Raw genomic sequence first — 16,166 nt, 5'->3', positions numbered from 1 at the left:
AATCGACAAACTTGCGCTGCGTCTGTCTCTGGAGTCTGTATGCCCAATCTAAACTTTCTAGCTTTTGTAGTTCCTGAGATCTCAGCGTTCATACGGACGGACAGACAGACAGACGGACAGACGGACAGACGGACAGACGGACAGACGGACAGACAGACGGACGGACAGACGGACATGGCCAGATCGACTCGACTATTGATCCTGATCAAGAATATATATACTTTATATGGTCGGAAACGCTTCCTTCTGCCTGTTACATACTTTTCAACGAATCTAGTATACCCTTTTACTCTACGAGTAACGGGTATAATTATATTGTTCTTATAACATGTTTGTCTTTGCAATATTTTTATACCCGTTACTCGTAGAATTAAAGGGGTATACTAGATTCGTTGAAAAGTATGTAACAGGCAGAAGGAAGCGTTTCCGACCATATAAAGTATATATATTCTTGATCAGGACCAATAGCCGAGTCGATATGACCATGTCCGTCTGTCCGTCTGTCCGTCCGTCCGTCTGTCCGTCTGTCTGTCCGTCCGTATGAACGCTGTGATCTCAGGAACTACAAAAGCTAGAAAGTTGAGATTAAGCATACAGACTCCAGAGACATAGAAGCAGCGCAAGTTTGTCGATTCATGTTGCCACGCCCACTCTAACGCCCACAAACCGCCCAAAACTGCCACGCCCACACTTTTGAAAAATGTTTTGATATTTTTTCATTTTTGTATTAGTCTTCTAAATTTCTATCGATTTGCCAAAAAACTTTCTGCCACGCCCACTATAACGCCCACAAACCGCCCAAAGCTGCTACTCCCACACTTTTGAAAAATGTTTTGATATTTTTTCATTTTTGTATTAGTCTTGTAAATTTCTACCGATTTACCAAAAAACTTTCTGCCACGCCCACTATAACGCCTACAAACCGCCAAAAACTGTGTTTAAGACTCTCCTTCTCCCTTCCACTAGCTGAGTAACGGGTATCAGATAGTCGGGGAACTCGACTATAGCGTTCTCTCTTGTTTAATCTGCTGTATTTCGTCAATTAAGTCATTGCCTTCTGTGGTTCAGAAGTTAGTAACATACATCTCTCATCCGTTTTTTTACATTAAAATATTTTCTTTTGACAAAATGGGGAGGACCTCTAATAAAAAGCTATAAGTGGCATATCAATAGTTCAATATCAACGTTTATAATATATAGTTAGTTCATTTGCTATTCGCGCTATTCTTTTAAAGTCCGGAGATCCGGGTAAAGGGCTCCGGCATCAATAAAATGAGATTTCGATTTTCTTAAGTCTCGTTTATAGTCGCTAACCACGGCTTCACCGGTTCGTTTGACCATTTTCTTGGCAATGCCCTTCGGAGTAATGTAGTTCACGTTCTGACTGACCACAAAAACGTTGCCCACCGTGTCGAAGGTGCCACTAGCCAGATTTCCCGTCTGCTGACCATATCTGAAATTGTAGATATACATTTATGTAATTATATAAAATATAAAATAAGCCTGCATATTGATATTTTTGTAGAGCTAGACCTCGAATTAAGTAATATTACATATTTGTAACTGATTGATCAATTGACTACCAATTTCATCTACTTTTCCTTGACATTTTAAACATATATGAACGGATTGGTATTTGTATTATTTATATGATATTGAGTTTAAGATAGAGTAATATTTTGTAATCCTTGATAATTTGATAACACATCGCCCATATTTTAGAAATGGTGCATTTTATAAGAGTAACTCGTAAGCTATTCACAAGTGACAAATGATCTTCGGATCATTTCAAATTAGCCAAACCGTTGGCAACGTATATGATTTATTTTAATTCGGACAAAATTAAGATATTCAACCCACTTGTGTTCGATTATCTTGACGGAGTTTTCACTAAGGCTGCAACCCAGGATCTTGGCTGAAGTCTCGAGGCCATCGAATACGGTACTGACTCCTTCCACGGCTCCTGCCGCGATGGTCATGGCGCCCTCCATGGTGCTATTAGCCTTGCTGTTGTCGTAGCCGAATCCCTTCTGCAGCAATTTAGAGCCCTGTTCCTGAATATGAGGAGCCAGGTAGCGACCGACTGCCATTGAGGCAGTGCCAACCTTTCCAGCTATCCATCCTGTCATTCCGGCTGCGGCGTGCGTCACTTTTTGGGCCACCTCAACTATAAGGAAAACAAGGGTAGTACTACTACTACTAGATACATACACCATTCAGCACTTATTATTCATAGAAAAAGTACAAACTAAAAAACACTAAACTTTAATTAAGTTAAGTTAAGTTAAGAATGAAATGTTTCCACCTCTTATAGAGGTGCATGTGTAGTGGCGATCGCACCTTTAAAACACAAAAGAACTAATATCATCATTAGGTACACTGTTTAATGTACGGAAGCTATATTTAAATTAAAGTATTTTGAAACAAATAGTTATCTGCTATGCGTCACTTTTGCCAAAAAAAGATGTAATATGCTTATAATAAAACAAGAGAGAACGCTATAGTCGAGTTTCCCGATTCGCGAAGTGTGAGTCTTCAACACTGACAGTTTTTGGCGGTTTGTGGGCGTTAGAGTGGGAGTGGAAAAAAGTTTTTGGCAAATCGATAGAAATTTACAAGACTAAATGCAAAAATGAAAAAATATCAAAACATTTTTCAAAATTGTGGGCATGGCAGTTTTAGGCGGTTTGTGGGCGTTAGAGTGGGCGTGGCAACATGAATCGACAAACTTGCGCTGCGTCTATGTCTCTGGAGTCTGTATGCTTAATCTCAACTTTCTAGCTTTTGCAGTTCCTGAGATCTCGACGTTCATACGGACGGACAGACGGACATGGATCGACTCGGCTATTGATTCTCATCAAGAATATATATACTTTATATGGTCGGAAACGCTTCCTTCTGCTTGTTACATACTTTTCAACGAATCTAGTATACCCTTTTACTCTAAGAGTAACGGGTATAAATAGGTTTTTTCAGCGCTTCCATTGTATAAATAAAACAAGAGAGAACGCTATAGTCGAGTTCCCCGACTATCTGATACCCGTTACTCAGCTAGTGGAAAGGAGGAGAGTCTTAAACACAGTTTTTGGCGGTTTGTAGGCGTTATAGTGGGCGTGGCAGAAAGTTTTTTGGCAAATCGATAGAAATTTACAAGACCAATACGAAAATGAAAAAATATCAAAACATTTTTCAAAGTGTGGGCGTGGCAGCTTTGGCCGGTTTGTGGGCGTTAGAGTGGGCGTGGCAAAAAGTTTTTTGGTAAATCGATAGAAAATTACAAGACTAATACAAAAATGAAAAAATATCAAAACATTTTTCAAAAGTGTGGGCGTGGCAGTTTTGGGCGGTTTGTGGGCGTTAGAGTGGGCGTGGCAACATACAAACTTGCGCTGCGTCTATGTCTCTGGAGTCTGTATGCTTAATCTCAACTTTCTAGCTTTTGTAGTTCCTGAGATCACAGCGTTCATACGGACGGACAGACAGACGGACATGGTCATATCGACTCGGCTATTGGTCCTGATCAAGAATATATATACTTTATATGGTCGGAAACGCTTCCTTCTGCCTGTTACATACTTTTCAACGAATCTAGTATACCCTTTTACTCTACGAGTAACGGGTATAACTATCTTATTGGCATCTTACTCACCTGAAGTTTGGACAGAGCTGGGCACCTGAGCATCTACGGAGGCTGGCGTCATCTTGGAAATTAGATACGGAGTGCTCGTAAGCATAAACCCTCCCGTATTCTCGGCTCCCCTTACAAGATTACTAGCAATAAAATCAGCCGCACTCACAATGTGTCTAGACACCCGCTCCGATCCGGAAACGGTATCTGAAGCGAGGCCAGCACGTTGGGAGGTCGGAGATTTTAGCTGCTCAACCGTGCCAGCGAGTACGGCCTCCAATAAGTCAAGGAAGAACTGCTGAAGGTCCTCTAGTTCCATCTCCAAGTGCATGGTCTGGTCCTCTTTCGTTAGCATCAAACCAAACGCATTTCCCGGCTGCTGGCACTCCATATCCGGAAAAATAAAGGCTCCGTACTCTGTTCGGTAGCATTTTGTAATCGAGGGAACCAGTGGGTAGAGCCAAATCCCTGCAGCCCCTTCAGTTGACACGGAGCACTGTATGTAGTAGATTCCACTGAGGTACTTCCATTTGCCACCCACAGTACACATTACCAATGACATAGTGGACGAACCGCTCATGGAGGTAACAGTTCCACTGGCTTCGACCCGGTACAATTTTACCTGCGCACGGAAGAGCTCATCCAGCAAGACATGGGAGTTCCGTACAGCTAAGAGCTCCCGCAACCCGGCAGCCAGCTCCCTGTAGGTTTTTGGTGTTCCACTAGCATTGGCTATGTCATAATGCGTGGAGGGATTTTCCGACAGCAACGCGCTCTTTGCTCCCAACTTAGTTCGATTTTCCTCTCTAGCCTCCATGGTTTTATTATCAATGGACTGGTTCTGGGATCGCAGAACCTTAAGACGGTATCTCAATTCCGACTCGGCGCTTTTGAGCTTTTGGATCAGCGCACAGGCATCGTTCCACTCCACCTGCACGTTGTCGATCTTATCGGGAAGACCAACTGGAATTCCGAAGGTGTTCTCTATCATACGCAGGGCCAACTCGTAGGCCTCAATGGCTTGGGCTGAGGAATCCTGCTCCTCGTGACTTACGGCCAGGTCCACCTGAGTCATGACCGTTTTGTAGGCTGTTTTGATGCCAGCATATGCTTCCAGGAATTCGCTTCTCTCCTCCGCCATCACAGTCTCGAATATCTTAGGAACAACCCACAAACATTAGAAACCGTAAGCAGGCTCAGTAAATTTTAGTCTGCGTTTTAAATATTTATGGTTATTTTATGGTTTAGGAAGATTAAATCTTTAGGAAATCCTACTTTTTTTATATTCATGTTTCTCCTTTAGCATATTTTGTAAGTGCACTGTTACGCAGGATTCCAGAGTCCTGGACTGAAAAGATCAATGGCAGGCAAAAGGACTCCTCGTAAAGAAAGACCCACTCTTCTAAGCCAACAGACAGGAAGTCAAGAGTGCGCCTCGTAAAGAAAGACCTACAATCCTAAGAAATATTCAAGAAGTCTTAAGATGGGTGGCAAGGAGTCGAAGGCCTCCGACAATACAAAGACGAGATCCTAGGCATACAGCAGACCTACAAGAGATCAGTGCAGCGTGGTCGTGACCATCACCAAACACCATACCTCCATACCACACCTCTTCCAGGCAATGCATTTCATTGATAGAAATTAAATGTGTAATATTGGTATAAATAGACGATCCATCTGGCAAGCGGACGCGTAAAGGGGAGAGAATGTTACCAAAAAATTGCCCGATCGCTTAACGATCAAGCGACAGCTTAGCTTGTGGGGCAGTGAGGACTGCTGACTGACGAACGGTACGAATGTAATTATTTTTACTGACACTTCTAATATTTATTCTCGTTATGTTAGAGAGGTGAGAGGCTAACCCAGATTTCACGATCAAAATACGACGAGCTTACGCTGGCAACCTGGTGCCTGAACATCAGATGCCTCCCCCTCGGCCCTAGTCCTTATCTATGACACGGGCACTAATACGCCGACGTAACAGCATATTACTTTTTTGTTGATAGTCGTATAACTTAACAAACAAACAGAGATTACACAAGCTGCTTTCCAAAGCACTTAATGCCAGAGATTTATGCTGACGTGGGGGGCAACAAACTACAAATAAAAGAGTGGCCAATATGCGTCACCAAATTGGGAATGGGACTCTTTTTCTTCTTATTATTGCTACAAAATAATAAAATCAGCTGCTCTAATTCTGCCCTTCTAATGCCTGTTGCACTCACCTTTAGCCTTTGGTCTGATTCGCTGCGGAAGCTGGAGCGATTGGTCTGCACTTCTAGTCATCTAGTGTTCCAGAAAGAACCGCTGGACCGCTCACTTTTGCGATTTCCTCATAAGTTTTACTACGCGAATTTTCTACCCCCTTTTATTCGTGCACCCGGTTGTCTTTAAATTAAAATTCGTGTTTGCCAAATATAACTTAAATTCGTAAAATATATGTCAGAATGCTTGTTTTCTATTCGTGAAATGTTTCGATTTTTTCCATCTTTGTTTTGATTCGCTTAGTTTTCATTGCGAATCGGATCAGCTGCTTAGGAGGCCTTTGCACGTTTACTGCCACCACGTTGCCACCACGATTTTTAAAGTAATCTTTAGAGAATTATTATTAAAATGCTATAGCTCCTTATTTCTCTGCCCTGAATAATACATGAGATATGCCTTTCAGGGCAGGTTAATAACAAATATCAAGTCAAACAAACTTACATAATATGATGAGCTTGCAGCGATGTTCAAGCACGCGCGAAAGCAATTGTAAAACATAAGCTCATGGCAATTAAAATATTGATTTAAGTGTTATTTATTTCGTTTTTATCATGTTTAAAATACAATAAATGTTATTCCTTTGAATATATTTGTCGATCCTGGTTTGAATGCACAAAATTATATTTCGATTGATTCGGACAACTTTTACATCCTGCTTTTTGCAGAAAGAGGCGGCCGTTCGGGCCGTATATACACACATATGTATAAACATATGAAAAATTGAGTATAGAAAATAATCTATTGGAATTTGTGTGTGATTGGGATGGCATTTGGATCTCATCCATACAACATGTCAAATTCTAACGAGGCAGACTTTTGTCTTCGGGAGAAGAGTTTTGATTAAAATCACAATATGTATAGAATTATGTATCCAGATAACTCTATGGTACACATAAATGTATGATGCGTGTATCTATGTGTTGAACATATACTTCATATACTTCCGACGACGATTTCGGTCACATAAACATAATGATAACGAGTAGCTGAAGCCACCACCCTACCCTCCTTGGCAAGTTCGCCTGAATTGGATTGGTTCTGGAGAGAATGAGGTGCAATTCCCTAGGCGGAAGCACTGCTCGCCAGCTCCCGGTAGGCATCCTGCAGCGCCTGCTGCTGTTCTGGGCTCAAGGTGCTGGCGCAAGCGGCCATTACTTCTGGATTCGATTCCACCTGCTTGACGATGGTGAGCATACGTGTGCCGGTGGCGTTCTGCGCCTCTAGCACCTTGGTGCAGAAGGCTTCAGCGATAATGGAGACAATGCGCGGCAGATTGCAGTTGTTGGCCCCAAGAATTACCGGATGGTTGCCTTCAATTAAATCGCATAGGTAGCCATAAATGTGAGCGGCTTCTTCCGGATCCTCAGACACCGGTAGCCAAGAGAACCAAGCCGCGATAAGCTCGTCCACATTGGTCAGCGCCGTCTTATTGTACTTCAGGATCTTAGCAAACGCCGAGATCGCATTCTCTGTCGCATTAATGTTCTCGATGTCGCGGGCTAAGGGATCGTTGATGACCTGCACCAGCAATGGAATGATCTGGGCGCATGTGACCGCAAACTGCTCACCACCGAACTGACCGAGCACTCCGCATCCGTAGGCAGCCGCCTGGCGCACTTCTGGGGATTTATCGCACACGTACTGTAGCAGGGCTGGCGTAAAGATTTGCTGGTATGGAGCACAGGCGGGACCGCAAAATTCTGTAAGTAAAATGAGGGTTTAGAAAAGTCGTTAGTTTAATGGTGGCACAAATTATGAAAACGAATCAAGTATTCTTTTAAAATTATTTTTAAGGTATCGGTTCTATTGAAATGCACAATTCAGTGAAGAAAACTCACCAATAAGATCATCGAACACGCATAAGCCCCACTGGCGATCAGCAAGAGGTCGGCTGGGCTCCAGTAGCTTGACAAAGTGCGGGGCAACCTGTTCAAAGGCGGGTAAGAACTGAGTCTTGTTGGTCTGGAAAAGGGCGTGTGTGATGTCAACGATCTTGGAAAGAATGTAAACATCTGTATCGTCCTGCTCGGCCAGCTCCTCCTCCACACCGTCGTCGTAGTCCTCCTCGTTGCGGGCCGCCAAACGTTTATCAGCGCGCTCGAAATGCTCCAGCACATACTTGTTAATAATCTCTAGAACCTGTTTCATTGCATCCTCATTAAGACAATTGGGTCCCAAGGTCTCAATGCATTTGGCCAGCGAATTTAGAAGCTCCGACTGCACTTCTGGCTCCGGTTCCGTGACGATTACCTTGAGCAGCTCAGGACAAATGAACAACCACATGCCCTCTAGATATTGTGGACCCTTTATCTTTGCGCAGTCGAGAAGGTAAGGCAGTGACTCAGCAGCAGCTGTGCGGACACCGTCATGAAAGTAAAACTTAAGCATGGGCAGCATTTGACGCACGACGTCCTCAGCGTATTCGGCAAATCCTTCCTTTAGTTCCCTAGCATAACAAACCAGCATCTCACAGGCCGAAGCCTTGTCGTCCATGCCAGCAGTGCGAATGGCGAAGTTCTGCTGCTCGCCAAGATTAATAAAAGACCAGTCCACATCACCCTCGATGTCCTCCACCTCGTCGTTGTCCAGCATCGCCACTTCAGGCTTCATGGTGGCCGTTCGCATCACGGGTCCCATGACGACAGGCAGATATTGCTCAAATTGCTTACCAAGGATCTTGCACATACGTGCCCAGGCAGTGATCAGATAGGAGGTCTGCGGATCATCATCAGATAGCTCACCTCCTTCGGTGTGATTAACCAGCAGCATATCCATGATCTCTCCGGCATCGCCAATAAACTTCTCCCGGCCCACCGCCAATCCTATCAAGCTCACGCACTCAATTGTCTTGCCGCGAAGCATGCGGAGATCATCCGAGTTTGCATTCTGGATGATGAACTTCAGACATGGCATAAGGCGATCATAGTAGGCCACAAATTCCGCTTCACAGGTATCCGCAACCGATGCAATTGTGGTCACTACCTGCTCCAGAACCAGCTTGTTTCCCTTCTCCACCAGCTCCTTGAACTTCGAGTTCAGGATGGTCTCCAGCTTGGCCATGATCCCGTCCAGATAGCGTGTCAATATATTCTTCGGGCAGTCCTCGCTGAAGTTCACCAGAGCGGCACCGGCATGTGCTTGTACTCGGGGATTTTCCACATCATCCAAAAGAGACAAGAGACCGGGAATCACCTGAAGAAACAAGAGAACATTTTTAAACATTTAAATAATACTAAAATAGTAGGGAGAGTCGATAATCAGAATCTGAAGTAGATTAGATGTAACTCTATGAAAACTATTAAGTGCAGTTAAAACCAATTCGACAGGAAATAATGCCTTTTCAATACTTTTTTTTTACAAAAAAATTAATGATTTAATGCGCAGTTTAAAAGGTCTTCACAAAGAAAAATTTTTGCCTTATTGAGACAAGACTTACCTGGCTGTGGAACTTCTTCTCGAAGATCGGTGCAAAGTCGGTGGACATTTGGCCAATGGCGTTGCAAGCGGCGTATCGAACGCGAGGATGAGGATCCCTCAGGAAGTTCAGGACTCCGGCCATTACCTCATCGAGAATGGCCTCCATCTGCTTGTGACAACCCTCACCAATGGCCGAGATGGCCATGAGGGCTGCGAAGCGATGTTTCCAATCGGCATGACCTAACATAGCCGGTAGAGCGTTCATTACGTGCGGCAGCACAACCTTTCCTCCCAAGCCACAGGCAAGGCGATCCAGCGAAGACTCGGCGATTACGTTGTTGTCGCTGTGATCGTCATCATCGACCACATCGGCGGTGGACCAATTTTCGTCATCATCCAAATCCGTCATCATATGCAGAATCAGCGGAATCAGAGCCACGATGTACTTGTCCGCTCGCTTGCGTACCATCGCCGGGGCGTTCTCGGCCAGCGACACCATAACTTCCAGGACTAGGTGACGCCAGCTGTCCTCAAAGTCCTGTGAGCTGAATACCTTCATGCAGACCTCAAAAATAAACTCCAGCTGGGGACGCAGGAACTTCGGGCAGTTCTCGGTCATCTCAATTAAGAGCTTCAGCAGACTCTGGTCATCCTGGGCCTCGATTGTCTCGCCAGTAATGTGGATCATGCGTGGCAGCATATCCGCAAAGTGCTTGTAGATGGCCGTCTCGTTCTCCTTGTCGTGATAGAGGATGAAGGCTCCGACTGCTCGCACGGCCTGTACTCGGACCTCCGGATCGGATCCAGCGTCCATGCTCTTGGCCAACATCTGCTTGATCAGATCAATGTACTGAGCTTCCTGGTTTCCAAATATCGAAGGCACACTGGAGAAGATCCGCAGTGCCGATTCCTGCAGCTGGGGCGTAGCCGAGTTGGCGCACTGGAAGAGAAACTGCAAGATGTCGGGCCACTGGTTGTTGCAGTCCTCGTCGATAAGATTCCTTGCCACCTCGGCAACTACCTCGCAAATCTTGCGACGCAACTGCGGTGTCACCTCCTGCTGCACGGCCAAAAGAATCTGCTGAAGCAATTGGTTCTGGGATTCAGCTGGAATCTGAGAGTAAGATAATATAAGAATGATGTTCTGACGGGGATTATCTGTACGGGTTTCTGCCTACCCCTTTGTAGAACTCCATAAACTCGGTGGTAAACAGACGGCGCAGCAACACGGCGGCCATCTGTCGAGCCTCCTCCGACTGCTGGCCATTTTGGATATTGCCCAGGAGATGCGTTACCTTCAGTTCTCTTGCAAGGTTGTTGTATGCGTCCTTGAATTAGAAATCAAAACAAACATTATTTAGGTGTCTGGAATTTGTGTTGAATATATGGTTTTGTAATATACATTTGTATATGTACATATATGGGTATTTTCTCTTTGTCATAAACTAAAAATAACTCACAATATCCATTTTAATTTCGATGTAGATTTTAGAAGTTTAAGAATAGTAATTTAAATATAATTCTGTATATGTAAACAAAATACCACCATGACAAAATAAGGCTTTGATACAATTTAAAGCGGATATTAGTTATTTATATTTTTAGGTGAAAATCACAATTAAATAAGTGAAGCTGAAACGGTCACTAAATAGGTATTTTTGGCAACCCAGGTGGAGCTTTAGGTGGAAGCGGTACCATGCTACCCAAGGTCAGCAGAGTGGGTGGGGTTTGGTGGTTGGTGTGGCGTGGGCGTGGCGGTGCCATGTGGCGCCAGAGCGAGACTTCGAAATCCGAGAGCCTTATCAACTGACAGACTACTGGGACCGTGTGTCATGGATTTTGCACCTGCTCTTTGTTTCCGTTTTCGGCGGCACTCGGTGCTCCGAATTACCTACTGCGAATTCCAATGGAAAATCATGTGGCGGCTTGCAAATTGCACAATTCGCTTCCATTTTGATTTGTTTGCCTGCTTCGCACCGTCTGTCATCCGTCGCCCTCTCCCTCACACACATGCGAATTTCGGGGCAAAGCGGAGGCGAAAACACGTTTTGTGTGATGAATCAGATTCGACTGAAATTTCGGCCGTTCGATTCGCACACCGACGTACGTACACATGTGCCGGGAGAAGATCTTATAGATGACAGCTGCTCCGCAGTATATTTCTTCATCATCCGCAACCCTCAAATCGCAAATTGCGCATCGAAAATTCGAGGCGACGGCAATACGCTTTTCCAGATCCCCAGACACGCCGTAAACGAGAATATTGGGACTCACCTCCGCCTGCTGGCGCACATCGTTGTCCGTGGACAAAAGGGACACCAGGAGCTGCTGGAACTGGGCCTGATCGGCTGCCATCTTTGTCTGTCTGGTTTAAATGAATTGAAACACGAGAACTCGTGGAAACCACGATTTTCACTTCAGTCTTCACGCGACGGCTGCCGCCTAGAAAAGAGCAGAACGGAACAACTGGCTGGGTTGCCAAGGGTCGCAAATTCGCACACTGCACTTTAGGTCGCTCTTCGCGGTAGACGTGAATCGAAAGATGCCAGTTCTTTGCTGGGTGGCGAATTAGCTGCTGTGCGACTTAACCACCTCCCTTTTACTAAACTTTTTACACAATTTTTAAGGCACAGTCACGCTGAAATCGCGCTAAAGCACCAAGGCAACACTGGCCCGCGTTATCGATAACACACAACTGCTTTTGGCGCGCAAGCGACCGCCTGCACTAGTGATGGCCGATAGCTGCGTCGTTTGTAGAATCGGCTATAGCTCTAGCTAGATTTTAAAATTAAATACCATCTTCTGCTAATGGTCAACTATCGACTTCTATGAATTGTAACAAATTGCGAATCAATAACAATAAAACGTATTTTTGAAATGTACTATTTTTTGCTGAAGACCGACTGACAATTGTTCGTTTTTTTAAATTAAAAGTCTTGGCAACCTAGAGAAAAATTGTCCTTATCTTGTACTATTTTACAAGCTAATTGAATTATATATTCTTGAAATGTTTGGCTAATAGGAATCCCTTAATTTAATAACAGGAGCAAGAGTGCAACAACAACCTCCAGAGGATTGGCCTGAGCCGATTTTTCCTCAAAACATTTTTAAACCCGCTGAAATCGAATAATAATTTTTTTATTAGCATTGAAACCTCTAAAACAAGCATAATTAGCATCAAACTGAAAATATATATACATACATGTGCTGTGTATTAATTTACTTTATTGTTTAATTCTGTATTTGTTTAGTTTAACATAAGTCGTAAATCTATAATATAATCCATTTACAAGTACTTATTGAACATAAGCTTAAGCTTAAGCACCCAGCTCAAGCGACTGTTGCAGAAAAGAGTTAAATAAACGCAGTAGCCTGAAATGAGACAAAGGTCGGAAGAAGGCGGGATCCTCCAACGAGCATGTATGAAGAAGGCTGATAAATGGCAAATGCTATTCATGTGGCAATGGGGGGTTTAAATAATCGAAGCGTATTCTATCCTAGAACGGATCCTTAAACTGCATGTTTTTTGGGTAGCAAGCTCAAACGCCCACGGCAAAATAAAGTGGACTAAAAGCTAGTTCTTACGGAAGACATGGAACAAATTGGGATCAACAAATTCAGCTGAGTCGGAGTTATCTAGTAGTGGTGCCAAATTTAAACCAATGTTATAGCATCGTAGTCACTGGAGAAGGGCTCGAAATGGATCAATTGTATATATTGACAAATTTTTGATAGATTAGTATACATTACATAAGTATAAATATGCATATCTAATATAATAAACTACCGGATTTTCGATTGTAAATAACTAGTTAAAAAATTAATTTCGTTGAATTTAGTAAATATTTGTAATGGCTTATCCTTTAACCAGACGCTTTAGATTGGTAAAAAACCGTAACGTGAAGTGGTAGATCATCTCCACCAGACTTAAGATAGAGAACCCCATAAACAAACCGAAAATGCCACCACAATTCGCCAGAAACTCGGTCATTCCGTAAAGCTCTGACCGCTTCGAAGTGATGAACTGACTTTGCTTGAAGTAAATGGATAAACGAGACATCTGGGAACCGGGATACTCCTTCAGGAACTCAGTGTCACCCTCAGCCATTAGCATTTCTTCCAAATCGAAGTTGGCTTGGGAAATCTCCGTATTGTAGACGAGGGATGTGCATGCCGGCATGCAATTACAGGCAGATTCCACGCCCCTCGAATCGTCTCGGGCAGCGTTCAGCGCTCTTACTCTTTTGAATTCCCTGATTAACAACTCCCTTTCCGCCCGATCGTAGCAGTGGATCTTGTCCTCTCCGCATACGGGCATGTCCATGGTTCTGGGCATTGAGAACTTAACGCATCCGCACTTTGTCAGCGTGAAGTTGGCCAAGCATTCCAGTTGGCAATTCGATTCGGTGTACACCTTAAAAAATCGCAGCGACCGCTCGTGGCTAAGAAAGCACTGCCTCCGAATTGGATGGTACTCCGCTATGCCCGATGACATGGTGATCATGTTGGGCTTCACTGCGATCACCACCTCCTTGCCCATGGGAATGCGAACAAACTGTTTGGAAACCTGCGGAACATCATCGGGGGCATGGAGCAGTACCTGTACATTAAGCAAATCACATATTAAGCAACTGTTTTAATCACCTTTATACATACGTATTAATAATACGAAAAGTCAACTTTTTTTAAGCTACTTTTGAATAGAAAAAAATGTGAAAATAGCTGTTTTCATCTGTTCCCACCTTAAATCCCTGCACAGGTCCTCGGCACGCGTAGTCCACCTCCTGCTTAAAGCTTTGAAGGGCTAGAAAAATGCCAGATCGCGCCCCGGCACTCAAAACCCGCGCCGGAAAGGTCTCCACTTCGCTATCAAGCGCATAACCCGTTTCCAGAGTCCAGGGCGTGTGCTGCGAGCTAATATTTTCCATTTCAAGGGGTTCCCCGCTGTGTTGGTACTGATAGGTGTCGTCCCGGTATATCTTAGTGGCCCTCAGCCCATTAAAAGTATAACAGATGCCCTCCTCCGTAAGAGTCTTCCGGAAAAAGGTCTCGCACTCGCCGAAGCGACTTAGCCAGCGGCAATAAAAGAAATACCGATCAAACTGCGGCAGCATCCTCAGCAGAACATCGAAGTAGTCCAAGTCGTCGCCAGCTATCAAGGGAATGTCCTCATCCATGATCTGGGTATTGCATACGTGCAGCAGGGTGCGGAACTCCTCCATCTCAAGGGCACTAACGTTTTCGGGCCTAAAGACGCGCGAAACTCGCATATCCTCGCTGAACTGGCTATAAAGATCAGCATATGTGGTCTCCTTCCCTGTCAAGCAAAGATTACATTTTAATTTTCAAAGTCTGTACAACTAGAGCCTTCTTAAATACCAAACCTTTCTGCTTTAACACCCTTTTTGTTTCCGAGCAGACTGTGACCGCCGGAAAGGGAATGCTCCAGACGGGAGTCGATTTTTCCGCAAAGCTAACGATTACAGGCTTTGAAAATACATGTAATATTATTTTCTCTGTTCGCTAAAAGCATTTTACAGAAAGTACTGTAGTTTCTGGGTATTTTGAATTAAAAATAATGTATGGAAAAAAAGGGTTTATGCTCTGAAAACTTTACGTTAAATCATTACAATTAAGGCGGATAATATATTTGAACATGTTAGGTTTTGAAGGAAATGTACTTTCAACGCTATTGTGTGCCAGAGAGCTTATACTGATGCTACGTAGGTTCTACAAGGGACTCCCACCGTTTCGGTCCACTTGGTGTAGGCACTTTGAATCAACGTGGAACAGCCGTAGATCGAGATCAGGAACACAAACAGCCAAAAGATCCGCTCGCGGAAGGGTCGCTCGCGCTCGCCTAGATATTGGACTCCATGTATGGAGGTGTTTCTGCAGTATTCATGGTACGTGGTGATTAATCCTTCGCAGGCGACGGAACCCGCTTTCTTTTTCTTTCTGTATGTCAGGTCAATGCCCTTGCTGCTGTCAAGTTCAAAATCCGATATGGTCATGGTGTCTATTCCTTTCTTGACGCGAACAAACATAGCTACAGATAATCACTGTGGACCAAAGACAAAAAAACGTGAAAAAAACCCAGTGTGAATTTTTCCCGTTTATTGGCAGACATGCCAGATTGATGGGATTTGGAATTATATACTTATTCAAAGAGTACGTGCTCAAGTACGGAGGAAACTTAGAGAATTAAAATGCCCATTAATCTAATAACTTAAGCTGCAAACGTTAAACTTGCTATGTACGCACATTAAACATAATTTGATTTTATAAGGGTTTTTTTATTTTTTTTTTTTTTTTGATAGTCCACATAAAAATTAATTTGCTTTTGCTAAACATTTATATAAAATGTATTTATTAAAATGTATGTATTTTTACTTAATACGTCTAGATCCCAAATTAATGGTGTGCAAAACAATAAATAGAAAGGGGTTTAAAAAAGCACATTTTAATTAAATTATAATTAATAATCTTTATCGTCAGAAAGCGTATACTTTCCCTTAATTTTATAGACTCAAGGCTTATGCAATTATCGCTATCTGTAGTTTTTAATAATTGTGAACAAACTTAATTCATAAGAAAGTCGCATATTAATAAGAACTTTTACAATTTCCATTTTCCAAACAGACACAGGTATTGGAATTTTCCAATCTTGTTTTAATATTTACTTCCGAAAGATTTAATATCGATCAAAATATCGGAAACCAAGTATTTGTGAGTTCTTGGTACGACTTTATTTATTGTATTTGTTGACAAATGAAAAATACATTATAAAATATAATAACTTTTCCAAAACGCTAAAAAGTGGAAACGAGTATAAAATAACTAATAAGTTAGTGTA

At 43.3% G+C, this 16,166-nt stretch overlaps 3 protein-coding genes across 3 annotated transcripts; all 3 read right to left on the bottom strand.

The window, feature by feature from the left end:
• Nucleotides 1-1,014: 1,014 nt before the first annotated feature.
• Nucleotides 1,015-6,160, bottom strand: LOC120454633 (protein spartin). Its single transcript, XM_039640122.1, has 4 exons — nt 5,854-6,160; nt 3,650-4,784; nt 1,861-2,167; nt 1,015-1,453 (listed from the first exon to the last, which is right to left on the bottom strand). Exons 2-4 carry the CDS (start codon nt 4,767-4,769, stop codon nt 1,222-1,224), a joined length of 1,659 nt encoding a protein of 552 aa, XP_039496056.1. The 5' UTR covers nt 4,770-4,784; nt 5,854-6,160; the 3' UTR covers nt 1,015-1,221.
• A 252-nt stretch (nt 6,161-6,412) lies between these two features.
• On the bottom strand, nt 6,413-11,964 carry LOC120454632 (importin-5). Its single transcript, XM_039640120.2, has 5 exons — nt 11,585-11,964; nt 10,489-10,638; nt 9,330-10,424; nt 7,732-9,085; nt 6,413-7,593 (listed from the first exon to the last, which is right to left on the bottom strand). Exons 1-5 carry the CDS (start codon nt 11,663-11,665, stop codon nt 6,956-6,958), a joined length of 3,318 nt encoding a protein of 1,105 aa, XP_039496054.1. The 5' UTR covers nt 11,666-11,964; the 3' UTR covers nt 6,413-6,955.
• A 1,040-nt stretch (nt 11,965-13,004) lies between these two features.
• On the bottom strand, nt 13,005-15,420 carry LOC120453293 (pickpocket protein 28). Its single transcript, XM_039637923.2, has 4 exons — nt 15,058-15,420; nt 14,695-14,797; nt 14,053-14,627; nt 13,005-13,910 (listed from the first exon to the last, which is right to left on the bottom strand). The coding sequence occupies exons 1-4, from the start codon at nt 15,355-15,357 to the stop codon at nt 13,167-13,169; spliced, it is 1,722 nt and encodes a 573-aa protein (XP_039493857.1). The 5' UTR covers nt 15,358-15,420; the 3' UTR covers nt 13,005-13,166.
• Between the last annotated feature and the right edge of the window lie 746 nt (nt 15,421-16,166).

The sequence above is a fragment of the Drosophila santomea genome, chromosome 3R (assembly GCF_016746245.2).
Source record: "Drosophila santomea strain STO CAGO 1482 chromosome 3R, Prin_Dsan_1.1, whole genome shotgun sequence".
Lineage (NCBI taxonomy): Eukaryota > Metazoa > Arthropoda > Insecta > Diptera > Drosophilidae > Drosophila > Drosophila santomea.
The sequence above is the reverse complement of the archived record's forward strand: the minus strand, read 5'-3'. Positions and strand labels throughout refer to the sequence as shown.

Bases quoted from the DNA above. Each gene is read 5' to 3' on its own strand.
- LOC120453293 (XM_039637923.2), bottom strand. From the start codon at position 15,357: ATGTTTGTTCGCGTCAAGAAAGGAATAGACACCATGACCATATCGGAT. The intron at 14,628-14,694 runs GTTTGGTATTTA...TTTGCTTGACAG, and splicing joins AAGGGTGTTAAAGCAGAAAG to GGAAGGAGACCACATATGCT. The intron at 13,911-14,052 runs GTGGGAACAGAT...CTTAATGTACAG, and splicing joins GACCTGTGCAGGGATTTAAG to GTACTGCTCCATGCCCCCGA.
- LOC120454632 (XM_039640120.2), bottom strand. From the start codon at position 11,665: ATGGCAGCCGATCAGGCCCAGTTCCAGCAGCTCCTGGTGTCCCTTTTG. The intron at 10,639-11,584 runs GTGAGTCCCAAT...TTCTAATTCAAG, and splicing joins ATGTGCGCCAGCAGGCGGAG to GACGCATACAACAACCTTGC. The intron at 9,086-9,329 runs GTAAGTCTTGTC...TTGTTTCTTCAG, and splicing joins AGAAGAAGTTCCACAGCCAG to GTGATTCCCGGTCTCTTGTC.
- LOC120454633 (XM_039640122.1), bottom strand. From the start codon at position 4,769: ATGGCGGAGGAGAGAAGCGAATTCCTGGAAGCATATGCTGGCATCAAA. The intron at 2,168-3,649 runs GTGAGTAAGATG...TTTTCCTTATAG, and splicing joins CAGCTCTGTCCAAACTTCAG to TTGAGGTGGCCCAAAAAGTG. The intron at 1,454-1,860 runs GTGGGTTGAATA...CTACAATTTCAG, and splicing joins GTCAAGATAATCGAACACAA to ATATGGTCAGCAGACGGGAA.